The 23910-nt window shown below is 37.4% G+C and overlaps 1 protein-coding gene across 1 annotated transcript in view; it reads right to left on the bottom strand.

Annotated features, from left to right (window-relative positions):
* The window catches only part of LOC137437858 (apolipoprotein(a)-like), a 110633-nt gene extending 87201 nt beyond the window's left edge, over positions 1-23432 (bottom strand). Inside the window, exon 1 of the mRNA XM_068132534.2 lies at positions 23284-23432. Coding sequence (XP_067988635.2) covers positions 23284-23428 — 145 coding nt within the window. The 5' untranslated portion in view covers positions 23429-23432. The remainder of the gene's footprint in view (positions 1-23283) is intronic.
* Between the last annotated feature and the right edge of the window lie 478 nt (positions 23433-23910).

Genomic DNA, 23910 nt, shown 5'->3' with positions numbered 1-23910 from the left:
CAAACCCGCCGTTAAAAGCTATGTAAAGAATGTTTTGGATGAGATTAAACCCCTTAAATTTTATATGGGAGTAAAAATGGAATTGAAAAAACCAAATACTGAAATAAGGGATCTTATTATAAAACGCTATATGAGAACAAAACCTTACTTTATCGTTATCACTCCAGGGGATCTAATTAACGGACGTTTATGATAAACTTATAGAACACGAAGAACTGGTAGATCATTCGCTTGTGGGTAGTGGATTTACTATTACTAGAATACTTTTCATCGATATACATATTCTAAAATCGAACCCCCTAAAAGCTTCTTCTTACATTGAATTGCCGACGGTCATAAAAAAAATAAAACGGCCATTATTAATATTCAAAACAAAGATCATAAATGTTTTCTATGGTCTGTTCTTGCACACCTACATCCCGCTGAACATCATGTTCAAAGGGTATCACATTATGAGAAATATGAAAATGAGTTAAATGTTACTGGTTTACCATTTCCAATGTCCATGAAAGATATTCCTAAATTTGAGAAAATGAATAATCTATCTATTAATGTTGATGGACTAACGGATAAAAACAACGTTCAGAATTTGTACATTTCTGATAACTATAAAAATGATGAAACTCATATTAACCTTTTATATTATAATTCAGGAGAAAATTCACATTACGCTTACAACAAAAAATTTTCAAGATTAATTTCTTCACAAGCAAGTAAACATCATGGTAAATATATACCCCTGTTTGCAATGTCACTCCCTCACCCACAGGAGCCAAGAAGCATTAAACAAACACTTAGAATTCTGTGGTAAACATAAAGCCGTCAGAATTACTACGCCTGAAGAAGGTTCAAACATAACATTCAAAGATTTTAATAAAACTATAAAACACCCATTTGTGATATATGCCGACTTTGAATGTATTATTGAAAAGATAAATGACGCTTCTTCAAAACCAAACAAAACATCCACGAATACATATCAAAAACATACTCTTTGTGGTTTCTGTTATTATATCAAATCATCCGTTGGTGACAAATACAACAAACAAGAACTTTATAGAGGAGAAGATGTGGCTTCTGAGTTTATAAAACGATTAGAAAAGGACTGTCTCTGCTTAAGAAAGATAATGAGATAAACCGATGAACTCCCTAACAAAAGAAGAAGAAACAGAATTTAAGCAACCAAATAGCATCTGTCATATTTGTGGAAAGAAAATTGATGGGAAGGAAGATACTGGGGGACCAAAGGTTAGAGACCATTGTCATCTCACCGGTAAATATAGGGGTCCGGCTCATAATGAATGTAATCTCAATTATAAAACCCCCAATTTCATTTCGGTCTTTCTTCACAACAACGCTCATTATGATACACATCTATTTATTAATACACTTTCAAAAACATATGGGAGTATTTCAGCAATTCCTACCACAGATCAGGACTACATTTCATTCACTAAAACAATACATACAAAAATAGGATATGTCTATAAAACAGCTAAAGAGATATATGATCCGACTCACATCAGGTTTCTTGACTCATTTAAATTTATGGCAAGTCCATTATGTACCTTGGCATCAAATATTAAAAACTTTCTGTGTCTCAGAGTATATATCAGATAAAAAAGAAATTGAACTCTTATCATAAAAGGGAATATACCCGTATGATTACATGGATTCATTTGAAAGATTTAAGGAAATACAACTTCCCCCAAAAGAATGTTTCTATAACAAGTTAAATAAATGTCATATAACTGATAAAGAATATACTCAAGCACAAAATATTTGGAAAACGTTTAAAATAAATAACCTTGGAAAGTATCATGATTTGTATCTTAAAACCGATGTATTGTTATTGGCTGATATATTTGAAACGTTTAGAAACGTTTGTCATAATAAACAATCATATGGGTTGGATCCCGTCCACTGCTACACAGCTACCGGATTAGCCTGGAGTGCCATGTTAAAAATGACGAAACAAAAGTTGGATTTAATCAGTGATGAAGATGTGCTTTTGATGATAGAAGAGGCTAAAAGAGGAGGAATATCACAAGTATGTTCTAAGAGATATGCTAAGGCTAACAATAAGTATCTTCCTAATTATGATGATACAAAAGATAGTTCTTACCTGATGTATTACGATGCTAATAATTTGTATGGATGGGCTATGCCTCAAGCTCTACCTTATGGAGGACTCAAATGGGTTGAAGAGAAAGATTATGAAAAGGTTTTCCAATGTAACGATGTACATCCTCACAACAAGAATTGGATGATTCGGAAGTTGGGTATTATTTTGAGGTTGATTTGAAATATCCTGAAGAACTCCATAATAAACACGACGACCTACCATATGCCCCTACCAAAGAGTGTCCGAAAGAAGAATGACTAAGTGATTATCAACGAACATTTAATATAAAAGGTAAACCAACAGAAAAATAACTTACTACAATTAATTACTTACTTATATGTAAAATTATTAATTACTTACTTACTTATATGATAAAGAAAATTATGTTTTACACCAAAGGAACTTGAAGCAATATGTATTGGCAGGATTGATAGTAAAGAAAGTCCATAGAGTTATACAGTTTAACCAAAGTCATTGGATGGAGGAGTATATTGATTTTAATACTCAAAGGAGAACCGAAGCAAAAACCGATTTTGAGAAAGACTTTTATAAATTGATGAATAATTCTGTATTTGGAAAGACGATGTAACATCTTAGGAATAGAGAAAACATAAGACTTACTACATCTTTAGAGCAAGCAGCAAAATTAATTAATAAACCTAGTTTTCAAAGAGAAGTGGTGTTTTCAGAGAACTTTGTCACCATTGATTTGCAAAAAGAGAGTATTAAAATGGATAAACCTATTTATATAGGAACGACGGTTCCTGATTTATCAGAATTATTAATGTATGATTACCTTTACAATAACTTGAAGAAGAAATATCAAGATAATGTTTCTCTATTTTATATGGATATGGATAGTTTCATTTTAGAAATTAAGACGGAAGATGTTTATTCAGATATGCTTGAGGATAGTGACTCGTATGATACGAGCAATTATAAGTCAACCGATAAGTTGTTTTCCTCAAAGAATAAAAAGGTTATTGGAAAGTTTAAGGATGAATTAGGAGGAAAGGTAATGACTGAATATGTTGGATTGAGAGCTAAAGCTTATGCTTATAAATATATTGATAATAATATTGAAAGATGTGATTAGAAGTTGAAAGGAATAGAGAAAAATGTTATCAAAGAAGAAATAGACTTTGAACATTATTTAAATTGTTTAATTTTAAAGAAAGAGGAGTTTAGAAAAATGAATACGATAAGAAGTTATGCACATCAATTATATACGGAGGAGGTAAACAAGAAAGCTCTTGTGGCTTATGATGATAAAAGGTTTATTTTAAACAATGGAATTGATTGTCGCTCTAATGGGAACATGTACATAATAAAAAAATAAAATAAGTTAGTAATAAAAATGAGTTATTGTATCAAGTGCAAAAAGAAAACTAAATCTAAAAATATCTCCTACGATATAAATTAAAAGAATAGAGTTTATGAAAGGGGAGAATGTGTAATATGCAGGACTAAAAAGTGTCAATTCATCTCACCGAAAAGCAGAGGTGATATACAAAAATTTCTATCAGGTAGTAGGTTTACAACAACGGGGATTCCGGGGGAACTACATCTACCAGGGTATTCCTTCTGCGGTCCTGGAACAAACTTAGACATAAAAGACTAGATGAGGAGGGCAACCCTAAACCTTGGTCTAAACCTAAAAACAGGGTTGATGAGGTGTGTATGAAGCATGACATTGATTATGGTAAAAACGATACATTAGCCGAACAACACAAAGCTGATAGAGAAATGCTGTATAATTTATCTCTGATCCGAAATCCAACGTTGAGAGAGAAAATTGATAGGTTTATCGTGAAGAAGATGATTGGTGCTAAATTGAGATAAGGGCTTGGAATTGCCCTTCAAGGTGTTCCACCCAGGGCAAAGCCCTTAAAAAACTTCTAAACTTCAAGGATGATATTAAACCTGAGGAAGGGGCCATTTTAGCGAATGAGTTACACAAACCTATAATCACAAAGTTTAAACGAAGGAAGGTTTATTCCAAAGGTGTAGATTACATCTGGTCTGCTGATTTAATTCAACTAAATAATGATGAAGGGTACAAATATGCTTTAACCATTATTGATTTGAGAAGTAGATTTGCCTGGATTGTTCCCCTGAAAAACAAGAGAGGTAATACTCTGATGTTAGCCTTCCAACAGATATTTATTAAAAGTAAAAGGAAACCAAAGAAGCTGTGGACCGACGAGGGGACGGAGTTCTACAACAGCATATTTATGAAGTTTCTTAAAGAGCATGGTATTACATTATACAGTACATTTAATGAAGGAAAAGCAGTTGTTATTGAGCGTTTTAATCGCACTTTGACAGAGAGGCTGTATAAAAAATTCACACAAGTCGGCTCTCAACAACGGGTATCGGAAATTCAGGATATTGTTGATAATTATAACAATGTGGTACATTCATCTACTAAAGAAAAACCATCAGAAACAGTTACAAAATTAGAATATGAAAAGGAGATTAATTTGAGAAAACCAAAGTTCAAAGTTGACGATGTTGTAAGAATATTCAGGTGGAAAAGTCATTTTGAGAAGGGTTATACAAAGAGATGGACTAATTAACTTTTTTAAATCGTTGAGGTAACGGATACAGTACCTTGGACTTATAAATTATATGATTTACATGGAGAAGAAATCTTAGGGTCATTTTATTCACAAGAGTTACAAAAGACAAAACTTGGCGAATAAATTGTTTTAAAAAATTGATCTTTAGTATAAAGAAACATTGCGTTATTAAAATAAGTAATGCATTTTTACGCTCGATCAAAACATTCAAACAAGTTTAAAGCCCTGTTTGAATTGTTATATAATAACATGAATACTGTTTGTTTCACGATAACTACCGAAGGTTTACATCTTGAAACGTATAAGACGCAAAACATACTGATCAAAGTTATATTACCCCATGATTGTTTCGAGGAATATTATTACAACCATACGGATATGCTTCGCATTTGACTTGGATTACACATCAAACAGTTTTTCAAATGTATCAAAAGTAAAGCAGAGCTCGTTTTTAAAATGGAAACACCCCTTGAATTTATCGTTGATGTGAAGTCGTTGGTTGATAATTCTAGCATGTGGCTTGGGATTAATATATAATCTGTTCAAAATATAATTCCCGTAAATATTCAAACGTATCAAACGGCTCCAACCCCTATTTCGCCATCAAGTTTTAATTCGCTTTGTCAATCATATAAAACGCCAACAATCTAAATAAAATGTAGTAATAATACTCTTTCTTTTATTTTTGAGATGGCACATATGGTAAAAAAAGATTGTTTCTTTCACTAATTCAGAAACAGAAATAGAGGAGGACGAGGGGTGGTTAACTAATAAATTAGATTACCATAGTTATTTTAAATCAGAACAATTTACGCGTATTGGGAAACTTGGTTCTATTTCGAGTAATCCTATTGCAATTCATACAGAAATGAATGAGAATAATATCCCCAAACCATTATTTTTATGTTGTAATAGCATTATAGGCACTGTAAAAACGTTTATTGGCCCAATTGAAGATAATTAATAATTTTTTATATTAAAATGGCAAGAAAACTACTTCAGGAGAATTTTAATTTTTGTATTCAAGGATACTTACAAAAAAAGGGGCATAATTTTTAATTCCTTATGAATTGGAACATAAATAGGGAAAGTTTGTAATTAAGGATTGGCCATATACAGATATTGTAAAACCCACAACTAGAGACCTGCTTAAAATACTAAATAAAAATGAACTTCTCAAGGTTATGAAATATAAAAGTCTTTTAGAAAATGTTAACAAATCCTATTGGTACCCTATTGTAAGAAAAATAATTATAAATACAAGAAGAGCTCAAAATACAGATGAATATATGTATAATGTACTCTGGGGAGATGCTCTAAGGGTAAAAAGGGATGAGGAAGAGAGGGAGAAGGAGGAAAAGGAGAAAAAGGAGAAGGAGGAAAAGGACAGGGAGGAGCGGAAGAAGATGAAGGAGGAATTGGAGAAGATGAAGGAGGACTTGGAGAAGATCAAGGAGGAAGAGGAAAAGAGGGAAGAAGTGGGGAAGCAGAGCGGGAGAAGGAAATGGAAGCAAGGTTATCCAAGGATAGCAGCAGAGAGAGTAGGGGAAGGAGCAGCAAAAGAAGAGGAGGAAGTAGAGACAACAATAGAAGAGGTGGTAAGGACAGCAGGGGAAGAGGAGGAAAGGAAAACATGGGAAGAGGAGGAGATGAAAGCAGAAGCAAGGGAGGCAAAGAGAGTAAGGGAAATAGGGGAAACACTATCAGGGGAAGTAAGCGAAAGAGTGGATACATGGGAAATAGAGGAGGCAACACGAAAGGAAATAAAGAATCTAATGTGGGGGTGGTATCGCAGTACGCTGGTGCTGATAGACCCCAACTCCTTCCCTTTTGGGAGGGTGGTACCACAAAGGGAAGTAGAGGAAAAGGTAATAAAGGAAGTAGCAAAGAAAACAAGCATTCTGAGTATTGCGCTGCAATACATGTCCCCTACCGGCAGTCTGTCGTCCGGAAAACGGTTGGGGAAATTACCAAAGTTCAAAGTGCCATAACTTTGTCAAAAACGATCGAAACGTCGTGAAGTTCGAATTTTATCTGTAACTTATCATGAGGAAACCATGTACCAAGTTTGAAATCATTAGCATTAAGAGTTCAGAAAAAAAAGTCCGGAAAACTGTTCTTTGCGTGACAGACTGAGTGACTGACAGACAGACAGACAGACAGACAGACTGACAGACTGACAGACTGAGGGACGGAGTGCAAACCTATAGTCCCCTCCGGTGTACACCGGTAGGGGACTAATAAGAGAAATAAGGAAAGAGGTAGCGGGGGAAATAATGAAAAGAAGGATGGAGGCGGTAGCGGGGGGAGAGACGATGTGGGAAACTATAGATGATTCCACCTTATCAACTATATTAATGGATCAGGATGAGTATGAAGATGAAAGAGCAACAAAGGTAAGGGAGACGGTAAGGAAAGTACTAGAGGTGGAGTCAGGAGCAGGAACGCCAGAGGGGATAGCAGTCGCAGCAAGGATAGCAAAGATAACAGCAGCGATGATGGGGGCAAGAGCAACAAGCTCAACAAAGGAAGAGGAGGAAGTAGAGGCAACAATAGAAGAGGTGGAAAGGGCAGCAAAGGATGAGGAATGAATACATAGAATTGGTAAAACTAATTTGAAATTATTTAATTTCAAATTAAATAACCATTTATGTTTTTTTTAATATACATGAGATTGTATATGACAGGTAATACCATTCCATCTTCCCACCACCAAATCTGATTGTATTCCCTGACTTTGTATAATTATATGATTGTCTTGACTCTTTGTCATACAAAGCATCACTATGCTACCATATAAGTTTTTACTTCCTAACTCATGTATTAGTTGGCTACTAATTGTGTTTCCACATACCGCATTATGGTCACTAACGGGGTAATATTCTTCTTTATGGGACCAAATAAAATCTTGTAGGTCTTCCAAGTTTATTGAAAAGAACCAATTATACCCTAAATCAGGCATATCATACCCCCATTTATCAATTACCATGTTAACAATATCCCCCTCTTCATAAAGTTTGATTGTAAGTGGTACGTTAAATTTAATATGAAAAGGGGTATGGTCGGGAGAGCCGGGCGTTGTGACTGTAATTTATATTTGTTTGTCATAACATGCTGTTGTCTCTCAGGATATATACCGCATTACATCACCCAATCTCACCAAGTCATTGCCACCCGTGGGACTCGGATAATTGATTAATTTATAACGATTTTTCATATTAAGATTTTTAGTTATATCATATTTCTGTCATTCAACTTGTGCCTTTGTATAATAATTTGATAAATCAACAGTCGTCTTTTGAGATCCCCTAAAGATAGAACCGTCTTTTCCAACGTAGGTCATTTTAAATAAGAGTAAAAATAATATCAGAAAACTGTGCATTATTGTTGAGGTGAAATAATACATATATAAAGATAATTGACCACAACATTTAGAATTTACTTCTTGGACTTGAAACGTTTGACAAACACTCTCCCCCTTCGGTAGGAAGTTAATTACTTCAAGAGGTGGTGGAAGTCCATAGCTATCGAAATAATATTTACCCCCACCATTATGAATGCAAGTCCAATGTGACCCATTCCCACTATTATCTTCTGAATTCATAATAATATTCTTAGTATTTTTGGGCAACTTTGGTAATTCATCCCTCATACAAATACTTACATTATTGAGGTTTAGCTGTTTACAATATTTACCGAGTTCTATATTTGACGTTGTATTCTTTCCAAATTGTTTAAACCACTCCTCCATTTTATTTTCGAAAATAAATTTTCTTTTTATTTAGGAGAAAGATATAATCCATCACCCCTTTTAGTTAGTTTTACACCTACCTGTGCGATAGAAGAAAGCATATCTCCGACTAACGATCTCGCCCTATCAGGCAGACTTTCAAGCCTTTCAGCAAAATCTACAATTACCCCACTTCCACTACGTTTTTTCTCCTCCACCGCCCTGTTATGCCTTTCCGTTTCTTTTTGGGCTGCTAGTTGAGCTTTCCTTTCGTTAGCGGCTTTTACCGCTTCCGTAACGTTACTCGCCACAGTTCCTGCTGTGCCTACAGCAGGAGCAATTAGGGGGATTAGGGTTGGAAGGGGAAGAAATCCTCCGTTTATTTCCTTTAGTGAATATTGCTTCAACATAGGTTTTGACATTTTAAAACTAAGCGAACCGGCGCTATTTAGTTTTTCCTCCTGCACTTTTGTGAGCAAAACACTAATTCTCATATCACCCTTTCTTTGAATTGTACGAACATTAATCGGACAAGGTTTTTGATTTTGGATACAAGACGATAGTTTATCACGATTGATTTGATTAATATATACGTCAGTTGTTACTTTCCTCATTTTATTTATGAAAAGATTTTTTTTCCAAGTTATTACTTATGTGATATTAGTCATAACACCATTATCCGTATTGATCTGTAGTTCTGTTTCTTCCAAGAGTAAACAATACGCATCAACTTCTTCATTCTCTTCTCTTTCGATGTATAGGGAAGTATCCACTCTATTTGGACCTTATAGTTTCCTTTTGAGCGCTTAGGTCAATCGCATAGATTGTATAGATGTCTTTAAACGATGTCATATCCTAAATGGGCTCTTGATTACCATTGCTTTCACACACCTTTTGGTAAGACTTATAGGCTTCAGCGTAATCATTGGTTTTCCAATTAATTTCCAATCTATCTCGAGGATAAAATGTTCCATCTCGAGAAACCCAAAGTTGTTTTTTGGTAGCATTATCACACAACGCGTTATTCTTATCAGTAGCAGTATCTCCATCGGGTTTCTTAAAAATAAGCCATAGGTACCGAGGCTTTCCTTCCAGAACACCTAAATTCCAAGTGTAGGTAGTATGTTCCAATTTAACATGTTGACATCTTCTTTTATTTAGGATACTTTAGCGGGGTCTTTGAGGTAAGCCTTCTATTCAACATCTCTTCCGTTTTAAGACTTGGAGTATATTCACTAATATACCAACACAGATCATTAACAACAAATTTATTGTTATCACCGAAAGCATTAGCCTTCCCAAAAACAAATCTGTTTTCATTAGTATTCCTTAGTAGTTGAAATCTAATTTTAGGGCCGTACAGAACTTTATCATAATCACAAAATCCAAATATACCTTTAAGGGGCACAGCTACAGTAAAACTATTCACTGGTTTTGTCTCATCATTATACATTCCGTTCCTTTGTTTATAGCCCGGGTTATCGACCTTTCCTGTTTTCATATCAGAAATAAAACCTTCAACACACCCCTTACCCATCCAATCACTCGGCGAATATAGCGTAAATTTCATCATTTCAGCTGTCACAGAGACATAATCAATCGCTTCAACTTCTTGCATTCCAATATACAAACGAATACTATCAAACATTTTCCAGAAGAAATCATTTACGAGTGTAGCGTTTGTGTTATTCCCCGCTTTGGTGAATTTAAATGTACATAACAAGAAACTATCGGCTAGGTTCAAGTAAGTTTGTTGATTATTTATCTCAAAACTTTTTGTTCCAGTCGTATTCCAATCTGTTCCTGTTACGGCATTTACCTTATAATAATCTTCTTTTTTAGTTGAGTTTGAGATGATAATCGTATCATCCAAATCATAAATAGTATCAATTGCCTCCATTCTTTTTATATAACAATAAAAAATATAATAAATAAATTTATTATATTGTTACGGTACGCGGTTAAAGATGGTATGTTTGCCGAGCGGAGGCTCCGCGACCGAACAGTGCTTCCCTGACTAAAACCCGATTCACCCCAAACTTTGGCCGTATCGCGCCGCAGCTACTCAATATGGAAACCTCTAAAGCGACCGAACGAGAATGAAGAAGAAGAAGAAGTACGGAGGAATAACAGGATTTATTAAGTATTTTTACAAGCCAAAGCAACGAGAGCAGTCAGTTATATACAGAAAATGGAAGGAGCAGACACACAGTGAAATCATTAGCTTACCTATTCAAGCTTAATTAATAAACCCCAGGACAACATTAAAGACAGACGGACGATCACACTTACACGGGGAAATGCAGGCAGGAAGGAATGGCTTGGAGATGGGTGGCTTTTAGAGGCAAGGAAGGTTCAGCGGGTGCTGGGCACGGTCGGGCCAGAAGGCACCGCCGTCAAGAAGCCGAGCTTTGGTCCCAAACTGCGCGGGCGAAGTTCCTTTCTCCGTACTGCCTCGTGCGCTCCTTGCGTTGCCCCGGTCCGTTTCTCCTGCAGTGCGGCACGTCTCACGGCGGCTCGGTCACACCTGCTCGTCTCCAGCGCATCTCCTGGACCCAGAACTCATCCCTCCTCTCTGCTCATCTCCTCTTGGGAGCGTCCCGCAGCGGGTTATATAGGCCCCGCCCTTCACCCTTTTCGAACCTTCCCCAAACGTTCTCTCTCCGCCCTCTCAAGCCAAACCCCTCGTTCTGGGTTGGATGAGCGGGGCCGACTTACTCCTCCCCTCTGTGACGAGGTGGAGACCCGCCTTTCTTCTTCGGCGTTACCTCGTGCGTAATGGAGTCAACTGCTGCAAAGTGGACGGCAGATGAAAATGCAGCAAAGTGCAAACCTGGCACTTGGAAGCTGCCATGGGGCGTCGGAGGGCCTACTCTTATTTAATTCGGTGCAATGAAGAGTCAAACTAGTGGGAAACACATCCTTAGCCTACACAGAGAATAAGGGACTAACTATTTAAAAGGATATATCGTGTCCTGTGTGTAGGTTTATGGAATTAACTAAGAGGACGAGCTGCGACCATTCTTTACATTACGAGGGTGTTACACACAACAAAACCATACTTTTCACATTCGTTACACTTTCTCAAAATTGTTACGCTTCTCAAATCCATTACAATATTTACATGTGATACTAATAAAATATTTAAAACTTTTGAAAACCCGACCCAAGTACTTCAATTATTCCTTGTCGTCCTTGTGGAGTAAGTTCAGTTTTACCTTTTCTAGCTTCTTTGATCGCTTGTAATTTACGAGACTCCTTTTGAGCGTCTTTTATACTCTTTACAGCACCCGCTACATTTCCCATGGCAGAAGCGGTTGAACCAATTAGGTCTTTATGTTTAAGAATAGTTGAATCGATACCCATTGGAGTATCAATTAGCCCATCTCCTTTATTTCTAAATTGATCTCCTTCACCACGTTCTCTCGTAGGCTTATAGTATCCTCTCCCAAGAAACATACCTTCCCCCTTATAGTATGGCGAAAGACACATACCCTGACCCTTATAGTGTGGTGAAAGATACATACCTTCCCCAATCCCATTCCCGGCTGTTTTACTAACACCTTTCTTATCTTTCGTAAAGACTTTATATTTTCTTAGCTCATGTTTTCTTACAACAACCATCTTGTTTTTATTCTAAGTAGAATAAAAAACTTTTAACATTTTAGTTTTAATTTTTTCAATTTATCCGCTTTGATTTTTCGTTCCAGTCATGAATAATTAGTGTGTGGTGGCCAAAACAATTTTTCAAAACAGAATTTATCCTTCATTGAAATTTTTGACGGAATTAAAAATTCTCCGCTCGACGTTAACATAATCTCTCCTCTTTCCCGAGTAAATACAAGACCTATTTTTCCAAACGCTAACTCTTGGTAAGTTTTCTTTTTATCTTGATCACTCGTGTTAAAACTACATTCTAGAAAAAACAGTTGGATGTTCATTTATTAATTAGTTTGTAGTTATTATATAATTTTTCCAATTATTTGTTAAAGAACTTCACGTAGGTGAATTCTGATGGATATAATTTCACCATTGAAAGAAACCATACGGTGATCCTGATCAGTTAACTTAAAATTTACTTTAGAAATGGCTTTTCCTGACACAGGTAAATAGGTGAGATTCTTTGGCTCCATATTGAATTTATAACCTATTGGAGTTGAATAAGCACTGAATGAAAATATTGTATTTGTTTTTCTCCATCGTCATAAGCACCATCAACCAAATCACAGTGAATTAATATTGAATTTATACCTGAGGATATGTCCACGACCTTATCACTGACAAACGTATTATTATTCTCAAGCTTTTTTGCGGAGAAACCTAACATCTCGCGGAATGAATTATCAATCGTGAAATCTATTTTATAATTATTTTTAAGGCTAAAAGTTGATTTTGCTGTATGTTTTTGAGTATCTATTTCGATATTTTTTGATTCATCACCTTTTTCTTTCATAACGCGAGAAATTTCTGAACATAGTACAGGTATCTCGTAAGCTCCGGAGGGTACTTCTGTAGTTTTATATCCAGTTCCCGGATCATAACTAAACTTGTTATTCTTTTCTGTGATATTAAACAAGGTATTATAGGCTTCCATAGACAATAACGCCGCTTCATATTATTTTGTGGGATCAAGTTGTACCGGGTATTGGAATGGAGTTGTGTGATCACTTGTTGTAAAATCAAATCTAAGAGTTGTGTTTCTCATTTTATTTTATGTGAGATAAAAGATCTTTGTATTGACATTTATAAATTATTTTCATATTCATCAACTGATCTAAAATGGCTGATATTTCATTAAAACAATTGTTGTTTCCCGCCTCCTTACTGCCCAGCAACAGTAATAGTCTATTAACTAATTGTGATGAGCCACTCAGAAGAAAACTAACGCCCGAACCAAGCTTACTTAAAGCATTAAGAATATTTTTTTCCTTCTCATTCTTCTTGCTTTTACCGGCAACAGAAAGGTGATAATCAAGCGAGTGTGGTACATCAATATATACCTTATCTTCCACATTTTCCATATCAAGCGGTTCATCAAAATATTTTGAATTAGTATATCCATCTTTTGTGAGAAGAAACATTAATCTGGGGGTTAGTGTAATAGGTAATAGGTTAGAATTTAAGAATAACAAATTAGCATTAAATATATATACTTTTTCTCTAACAAGATAAAACGTTGCTGGTTCTTCTATTGGGGTGAGGCCCGCTTTGGTTTTTGAATCCGCCGAATATTCATTGTTTTGAAGAGCTTGCACAACATAATCAGGGGGGTTCCCCTCAGGGGGATTTCTCTCCTCAAGTTGTTGGAATGAGTCTTCATTATCAGATTTTAATACTCCTAAATCTCCAAGCTCTTGCTCTGTCATTTGACTAAAATCTTTTATCATTTGAAGTTTTTTAGGAGTATATTCTATCGTAGGACCTTTAAACGAAACCCCTTTTTGTTCGGTACATTGTAAAAGAGGTTTAAAAAACTTCTCTTGTTTTCTTTCAAATACGTCTTCACCTAACAGCTTTTGTCTCTGTTTTTTCCTTATTCCCTCCTGTTGTTTAACAACTTTTGAAAGTAATTGTTGATGTTCCTTAAATTTTCTTGCTCGTTCGTCAGCATTCATTTTATTTATGCAAATAAATTATTAGTTATTATATCATCTTCTTTAACAACGATATATTTATATTTTTCAGTCGTATGTTTCATATGGTCCTCAAATTCCTTTTTACTACATAATGTAGAACAATTATCCCTCCAAAAATTGGTTATATCTAATGCATTTAGTTTGAATAAAATAAAAGTATTAGCATTGTTTCTTATTGAGTGACGAGGGAGTTGAAAGTATGATTGACTAAGATAAATACAATTACAAGAAGAATGTCTCCCCCTTGTATAGTAGCTGTCCATAACCGTTTGATTTTTCTCATTAACACAATCATCAAAGATAACGAGGTTCTTTTTTGTTTCATTTAAATCTTGGGGTGAAGGTATATCATCCGTATTATCAGTGAGAGTACAAGTTGTGGATGTAGGTGATGTGGGTTTTGATTTATTTTTCCATTTTTGTGGAGTATCACAAAATAGTTGTATTACATCTTCAATGTTGTGCTCATTTAGTTTGTGTTGAAGCTTAAATAGCCCGATTATATCTTCTTTTTGAAGGCCGGCATTAAAACCTTGTGATAGTAGTTGGTACTCTGGTTGAAAACTTGACTTTGTGAAAATTATTATATTTTCATAATCGAAAAATTTTGGGGTAAGGAGAATCTTTAAAATCAAACAGGTTTTTCCACATCTGCTTGAACCGACTATTAGACATCTTAACGAATTTGGGAGGTTTTTATGATTATTAAATTTTATCTTACTTTCCCTAACGGGTAAAAAATCATCCATTTTATGTAAGGCTGAAAATATATAGCGGGTAATCATTCATCCTGCATGTTGTTATCCCTATTTGTATTATAATTGTGTATTCATACTAGAAGCGATTCAACCAACGCCTTTTGTGTATTTTGAATATTTGAGTATTTTGAACAACCAAATTCAAATATTTTGAAAATGGGTTCGTCCATTTTATATGGCCCAACAAAAACGTTTTTCTCAAATATTTTAAAAGACGTACACTATAACATAAATGTTATATTTCTATAATTTTAACCACAACTTACCCACAGCCTATCATGTAAATTTTAATTACATATTTTCATATTATTTACCAATGTTGTGTCTTTAGTACTTTCATCGTTAAACATACACACCGCTGCTGCTCCCGTAATTTTATTTTGAGATGTAAGATTGTTAATATTAATCATTAACCTGTTTGTTTTCCTAAATAGCTCTTGAACAACTACATTATTTACCTTCAATTGAATGGATGGACCCACGCCACCGATAAAAATATTTGATATCTCAATAGCGCAGATAACTTTACAGTTCACACCCATCAATTCCTCCGGCTTGATGCGGTGATCTTCGATGCATGATTCTTCAGTGATTTTGTTATCGTAAAACGAGGTTAGAATTTCAGGATGTTTATCTGCCTCTCTGTACTTTTCGTATTTGTTTGAAAGTTTTGGATACATTGTTGGTGGGTAACCTTCAATAGCAATTCCTCCATCACGTTTTCGCCAAAATATATCAAGTCTGCTAACACGGGCTCTAAACTTGTTCTGCTCCTTTTTCATCTTTTCAATAACATCAGATTTCATCAAATGTCTTTTAATTGCATCAAGAATTTCTTCAAACATTTCTATTGTTTTTGTTTCTGCCATCGTTAGGGTGCGGTGATCTTCGATGCATGATTCTTCAGTGATTTTGTTATCGTAAAACGAGGTTAGAATTTCAGGATGTTTATCTGCCTCTGTACTTTTTGTATTTGTTTGAAAGTTTTGGATACATTGTTGGTGGGTAACCTTCAATAGCAATTTCTCCATCACGTTTTCACCAAAATATATCAAGTCCGCTAACACGGGCTCTAAACTTGTTCTGCTCCTTTTTCATCTTTTCAATAACATCAGATTTCATCAAATGTCTTTTAATTGCATCAAGAATTTCTTCAAACATTTCTATTGTTTTTGTTTCTGCCATCGTTAGGGTGAAGCGCGAATTATACATAACAAGTGGCAGCGAATATGATTCAACTCTGTGCTCTTTAACATTATTTTCATTCACTTTAATACCCCACGAAAACAACGTTGGTGTTTCGATAAACAGTTTTCTAATACCGCTTTGTGGGTGAGTATGATCATAATTATATTTAATCATAATACGGTGGTAGTTAATTCCGTTGTTGTTGTAATATTTTGGTTATTCAAAGATAATATTTTTAATATCAAAATTCAGATAAGTCAACGCCATATGTATTTTATATCGGTAAAGTATTTCTTTAAACGAAAAATCAATTTTTTAGTTTTGTAATTATTTTTGTGAAAATCGGAAATTTTGGGAAATTCGAGAAAATCGTGAAATCTGAAAATTATAATAATTAATTGGTCACTTCCGGTTTGTGGTGAGCCACTTCCTGTTTTGAGTTGAGTTAGTTTTGGTTTGGGGTCAAGGGGGCAAGGGGGTGGGGGAGGGTGGGGAGGGTGGGGAATGTTGTCTGGGTTGGAGGTGGCCTGGCCATCCCCTTTTCTCATCTACTTCCCCATACCCCCTTTGCCAGACTGTTGACTGACCAAGGTGCACTGAAGGTGCGCATATCTAGGGGGGACTGGGGGCATGTTCCCCTATAATTTTTTGGATTTCTAGGTGCTCTGTGGTGCATTCTAAAAAAAAAATGGCCTCTAAAGGTGGTTCTGTGGTGCATTCTGAGGGGTGTTTTTACTTTAATTGCCTATTTTTTTGGATGAAAATTGGTAACTTATTACCCAGAAAATGGGCCAAGTTCAGGGATCAGCGCCTGATTACCAGTCCCATTAGGTTCCAGTGTGACTTCAAAATATCTCAATAGCTTAGTTTTACATATGGATAATTAGGAACAGAACAGGAAAGAAAATCATTAGGATTTCATCCCTATTTATTTCTTTGCTTGTTAACAAAGAAACAAAACAAACTAAACTAAACTAAAACATGCAAGCTTTATGCAAGCCGTTTTACTAATCCAGTGAGATTGTTGCTGCTGTTTTCGTGCAATCAGAATATGGAATCGGGGCACAGTTCGTGACAACGCCACTCGCATATCATCGGACCCATCAAGTCGGTTTCTCCACTTCGATTTCAGGTTCAATAATGCAGAGAAACCTGTTTCACAGAGATACGTAGTTGTGAAGGGAACCAACACATTCATTGCCTTCTTCGCCAAGCTAGGGTAAGCTGCTATCTGCTCACACCAAAACTGCTTAAAATCCAGCCCAGCCTTTCCGAAATCAGCTTTCTTTCTTTGATCTTCTTGGAACTCGATCAAATCATCTTTCACTAAATCGTTGTCACTCATCGTAGAAATATCAAACGAGAAAGGGTTCTGGATCCAAACGGATTATGTGCTAAGATCATCAATATCTGAGAGGTAACCCTCAAAATTGGTACTTAGGACTTTCAAATGGTCCTTGACTTTTTGAAGTATTTCCCCAGGCAATGCCTTTCCATCTTCTCCATCAAGAAGGATATCGCCGAGGATTGGAAAGTTCGCCATGTTTCCGCTTTCAACACGGCGACTCCAAACAGGTAATTTCTTCGTGAATGCCACTAACTTTCCCCTGGGTTGAATAATGTCCACATCCCTTCCCTGCATCGACATGTTCAAGTCATTGAGGTGACCGAAAATATCGGCCAAATATCCCAGGCTAACAATAAAATGCTCATCTTCAAAACTGTTCGCAAGAGGGGATTGTTGATGCCAGAGGAATTCGAGAATTTCTTCCCGAAGTTCCACGACACGTGCGAAAACACGACCACGAGATAGCCAACGTACAGTAAAATACAATGTTCCACCCCAATCTCATCACAGAATTTTTGAAATAGCCGATGATTTAATGCCCGTCCACGAATAAAGTTGACTGTTTGCATGACTATTACCATCACTTCTTTCAGTTTCTTTGACAACGTTCTGGACGCCAAGGCTTCGCGATGTAGAACACAGTGGTTGGTCAACACATGTGGAACTTTCTCCTTGACCAGAGTGACGAACCCAGATTTCTTGCCAATTCTTGCCAATTATGAAATATATATATTTATATTTAAATATATATTTATTATATATTTAAAGTTGATATTTCAGTGAATTTATTACAATTTATTATTATAATTTATTACGAGTCCCATACCCCCCGACTTTGGTCACCATACCCCCAAGGGGTATGGATACCCCAGGTTAAGAACCCCAGCTCTAGAATGTCCCTTCAGAATTACTTTTAGAATTATCCTATAGAATTACCCTTTAGAATTAAACACCGTGGGTTACAAAGGTTCTTATTTTTCAGTTTTGACAAACGGATGGAGGAAGGACAAGGCCAAATATTGAAGCAGCTTCACCACTTAAAAATCAGAGGCAGGAGAAGACCAAGCCGTATTCTTTGCATCATGACCCTCTTAAGTGCTTCACACATCTTTGGTGTTTCCAAATTAGCATAGCTCATGATTCTGGAATTCCAGGTCCAAACTTATTATGATTGGTCCAATGTCTACAGATCTCCTTGGAATTCATGTCAAAGTACAGTATACTGATTTCTTCAAAGTCCCTGACCCACAAGTGATTTATGTACAAGTGTTTTTTTTTAATGACCTTAACTCTCTTGAAAATCCTCTCTATCTCTTTGCTGATGACTCCACTCTCTGCCGCTCCATTCCTCATCCCTCAGATCGACAATCTGCAGCCTCCTCACTCTCTGCAGACCTGGACAAAATCACAGACTGGGCAAACAAGTGGAACATGTCTTTCAATCCTGACAAATCTCACACTCTTACGATGTCTCTCCGAAAAGACCGACTGGGAAACCCTCCCATCTACTTTCTGAACAATCCTCTCTATCTCTTTGCTGATGACTCCACTCTCTGTCGCTCCATTCTTCATCCCTCAGATCGACAATCTGCAGCCTCCTCACTCTCTGCAGACCTGGACAAAATCACAGACTGGGCAAACAAGTGGAACATGTCTTTCAATCTTGACAAATCTCACACTCTTACGATGTCTCTCCGAAAAGACCGACTGGGAAACCCTCCCATCTACTTTCTGAACAATCCTCTCCAAGAAGTTCTGTCACTCAAGCTTTTGGGTCTCACTATCTGCCATGATCTTTCCTGGGAAAACCACATTTCCAATCTGGCCTAAAAAAGCCAGTCGCCGACTGGGCATCCTCCGTCGTGCGAAGTCCTTCCTTGGCACATCTGTGGCTCATTGTGGCTTAGTTTGTCATGTGCCCCGAGGGCAGTTTGCATTCTCGTAAGAAAGCCGATCGATCTCCCTAGAGCGAACCAGAGATACTGCACTGCACAATCTTTCATATCAATGTTATTGTTCTGCACAAACTGGCCTGCAGCACGGTGACAGCCAATGGATCCTGCTCGTCGCTTCACTGACTGGTTTAATCAAAAGACAGAGACATCAGCGTTTCCCAACCCCCACCCCCGATCCCCACCACCCGTTCAGCCCAACCCCCTCCCACCACCTGTAACCAAACATGGCCCACCATGACCTTACCCAAACCAAAGCCGTATAATACTAGAGCTTGGCGAACTTAAAATATGTGCCATGTTGTTACTCAACTGTTCACGTGTGGGAAGCATTAAAAGTATGTGCTATTGGAATGTAGCTTTGAGACGTTTAAGATCCCTTGGACCTTTTTACAGACCTTTGACTTTATACCCTCAGACCCTAAATATTTTAGACCCCTTAGACTCTCAGAGCTTAAACTTTAATACCCTTATTGAAAGACCCTTTAGACCCATTAACCCCTCAATACCACGAGACAATTTACACCATTTAACTCTCACAATCCTTAAGTCACTTTAGACCCTCAACATTCTTGACACTTTAACCCCTTTAACCCCTAACTATAACCCTAACACTTCAGACCCTCAAGACCCCATTAGAACCTCAAGACACCATTAGACCCTCTGTTACGAGCCTAGCTTTTTAATAACTTATGATGAACTATTTGAATGCACTCAAATACATTTGTGTTTTTGTTCTTTAGCTAATCCAGTGTAGCTTTGGCCATGTGCTTTGGGTCATTGTGTCATGCTGAAAGATGAACTGCCGTCCCAATTACAGATTTCTTGCACAGGGCAGCAGGTTTTCCACTCAGATTTTTCTGTAGTTTGCTCCGTCCATTTCCCCTTCTATCCTGACAAGTGCCCCAGTCCCTGCTGATGAGAAACATCCGTACAGGCCAGACTTATGGAGTGTTTGTGGTATTATTGTCACATGCACACAGTGACCAGTCTTTGCCATAAAGGCCTGTAGCTCTTTCAAAGTTGCCATTGGCCTCTTGGTGGCCTCTCTAATCGGTCTCCTCCTTGCTTGGTCATCCAGTTTGGAGGGACGGCCTGATCTAGGCAGGGTCGTGGTGGTACCATACGCCTTCCACTTCTTAATGATTTTCTTTACTGTGCTCCAAGGGATATTCAAGGTATTTGAAATACCTTTATACCCATCCTCTGATCTGTGTCTTTCCACAACTTTATCCTGGAGATCTTTTGAAAGCTCCTTGCTGCTCGTGGTCGAGTCTTGGCTATGAAATGCACTACCCAGCAGAGGAAACGTACAGGAACAGCTGATTTTATTCTGAAGTAATCAGAATCTCGACAATTTAATGCAAGTGGAGGCCAATTGACTTGGTGTGTGATTTTGAAGGTGATTGGTTACACCTGAGCTAATTTACAATTGCTATTATAAGGGGGTGGACACTTATCCAACCAAGATATTCTAGTTTTGTATTTTTAATTATTTTTCTGAAATTTGTAGAATTTGTTTTTCACTTGGACGTTGTTGGTTACGATGTATACATGAAGGTGGAAAAAGTCTGATTTAATGCATTTTAATATCAGGCTCTTAGGCAACTAAATGTGAAAATTTTGAAAGGGAGTGTAGACTTTCTGTAGGCACTGTATATAATTATATGTAATGTTATATGACATATGCATGTCAACGAGTAGAGTTTGTTTTATTATTTGGACCACAATTTGTATCACATTCATAACAGAAGAGACTGTCCATTACAAGATCGTATTGTTACGTGTGTGGAGGTAGGTAATGAAATACCTTAGTCGAGATGTCGTGAAGAAGAAACCTTCATGTGTCGAAGTTAGGGCCGAATGTCCATTTATGTGTCTCCATGCGAGGGGTGGAGCTATGCTAATTAGGTAGGGCATAAGGATAAATTCCCAGTGTGTAAATGCCCCTGTGATTTTTCCCTTTCATCTTATAAAACTCACTCGGACAGCACTTATTAAAACAACATAATTGCCGACGGTACCCAGACACTACGATATCGCCCAGCCGAACCTTCTCGATGGGCGCCAAGAATGGCCATGAGGCCACGCCCCGAAGGACGATTGGTTGGGACGATTTGACGGTGCTCAGTGATTGGAGCGAGTGTGACATCAGAGGGAACTTTCTAGAATGGGGAAAAGAAAAGGCTTAGCGTCTGCCATTTTGCTCACTGTCACTCTCACTCTCACTCTCACTGTCACTCTCACTCTCACTCTCACTGTCACTCTCACTCTCACTCTCACACTCACTCACTCACTCTCTCTCTCTCTCTCTCTCTCTCTCTGTGTTGTTGGTGGGAGCAGATGCATATTTTCTCTCTCTGTCCTGCATTCGTGGCAGGCGGTCACAGTTTGGCTCATGGTTTCTCTCTATGTTCCAGCATTCGTGACGGGCGGTCACAGTTGTTCTCTCTCTATCCCTGGGCCTTCAGTGGAGGCGGCTGTGATTTGATCGATACGCGCTTGCGAGGAGCGTGGTAGAAGCCCGGTGGATCATGGCAATTGGAGGAGGAGGGCTTCCTCGCATGGGTGGCTGGCTGCGGCACGACTTCGCGCCATTAGGCGTTGTCCCGTGCAAGGCCTTGGGGACCCATTCGACGACCACCAGGGTTTGAGGCCCGTTTGAGGAGACCAGAGCTGAGTACCGGCCAACGCACCACACCACATTTTATTTTTTTTATTTCTCCCTGTGTCTGTGCGTTGATTTCTTTGTTGCCTGCATTATTTTCATTGAACCCTTATTTGTTGCATTTCCAATCTCTTGTCCTGTACGATTATTTGTTTGTGGTTTCGGAAAACCCTCACCGCGTCCGTCCGTTCAAATAAGACCAGGGACCTCCGTTTCCCTCGCACGCCATAAAGAGATAATACCGCCATATTTTCAGCTCATACGCCTCAGAGTTCAAGCTCGGTCGGCCATCCGTCACCCAGGGGTCTTAACCCCGGGGACGCGATAGTATTATCACCAAATAGGATGTCATGTGGCACAACTCCTGATTCTACTTGGAATGCAATCGATCATTACCTTGCGGTCATGTGATCACGCATCCTCCAATCACTGTCGTTTTTGCTCAAACCGAGTTCGTCAAACTCTATTATTCAAATGGCTCTGACCCAAATCCTCCGCCCTCCCACCACCCGTCCGTTGTTCAATGATTGATAAAATGCCATCTGTGTAAATTCACGACTTCATTAAAGACTTTTTAAAACCTTAAACACACAATTATGTGACCAAGTATCATCCAAAACTATATTCAGCAACTTCAGATACCTGAATACACAATGATATACAACTAGCAATACAGAATGATATTTTTTGCATAATTAAACCAAATATTGTTGAAGAATACTGTTTTATGAATTGGAAACAATCACTGTTGGAATTGGCACCTTCAATTATGCTAATTTGTTTGATTATAGGTAGTATGTTCAATGTACCTATGTAATAATGAGTTTTGCACAAATCTTCATAACTTAGAATTGCACGTTTTCATGATATTTTTCTTTGTCTGGGCAACATTGATATTCAAATTCAACACCCACAACTACATGAGGAACCAAATTTTAAGGTGGTGCGAAAAGGTGACCCACGGAAGTCCGAAAGTCCATCGTCCCACAGTCTTACCCTATAAGGTTTGGAAAACAAAACTCCCATTAAGAAATCCTGAATGAGTAATCTTCATCAACTCAAAGTTCATATTTGCTATTAATTGACTGACTGCGATAGGAGTAACAAGTTTAATTGATTGATATCCAGATTATATTCAAGTCGCCCCTTTACCTGACAGGTATCCAATATCTATTGGCTGCACATGACATGATCACAACCATACATTCGTTCCCACATGTAATTATAATGACTACAATTCTGTAAATTGGAGATAAAATATTTCATCATTTTACATCGTGTGAAAAGACTACCTACCTTCAACAGAACTTTGCAAGGAAAACAAGCAACTGATCACCAGTATGAACAGGTTTACATTTGTTTCACCAAACATATTTCTTCCGAACCGTCTTATTAAAATGGCAGCTCTAATTTCCCCAAACGATCCTTTAAAAGCATTCATTTGTACTAATAAATCATTAAACATGAGAAAACAGAGTAGGCCGATAACACTGATTCAACATAACCTCATGTCACCCCTCCAAAGTCCATTCCACACATTTTGCCTTCCACAGCTTCTCTCGCACATCACGAATGACAAGGAGGAATATTTCCACGAGTCAGAAGTGGACCTTGTGACACAATGGTCCTAAATTCGTGATCCAATCACAAGAGGGGTCGAACGGATTAGTCTTAATTGCAATCATGATCGTTTAAATGTATCCTGCATGGGAATTGGGTGTGTATATAGCAACTCACGGAAGAACCAGCTGTTGCATGAAGGGAACGAGATGGTGGAGGTCAATGGACTCCTGATGCATGGCCGTGACATCGATGAGGTTTCAGAATCTCATGCTGGACTTTTTCTTTTAAACTTTCACGAGCAGAAGCCAGTATAATATCACGATAGAAAAAAAGAATAATTTTATTATTGGGCTGGATGAA

The sequence above is a fragment of the Myxine glutinosa genome, chromosome 12 (genome assembly GCF_964187855.1).
Source record: "Myxine glutinosa chromosome 12, kmMyxGlut1.1, whole genome shotgun sequence".
Taxonomy (NCBI): domain Eukaryota; kingdom Metazoa; phylum Chordata; class Myxini; order Myxiniformes; family Myxinidae; genus Myxine; species Myxine glutinosa.
This window is presented reverse-complemented; position numbering and strand designations above follow the sequence as displayed.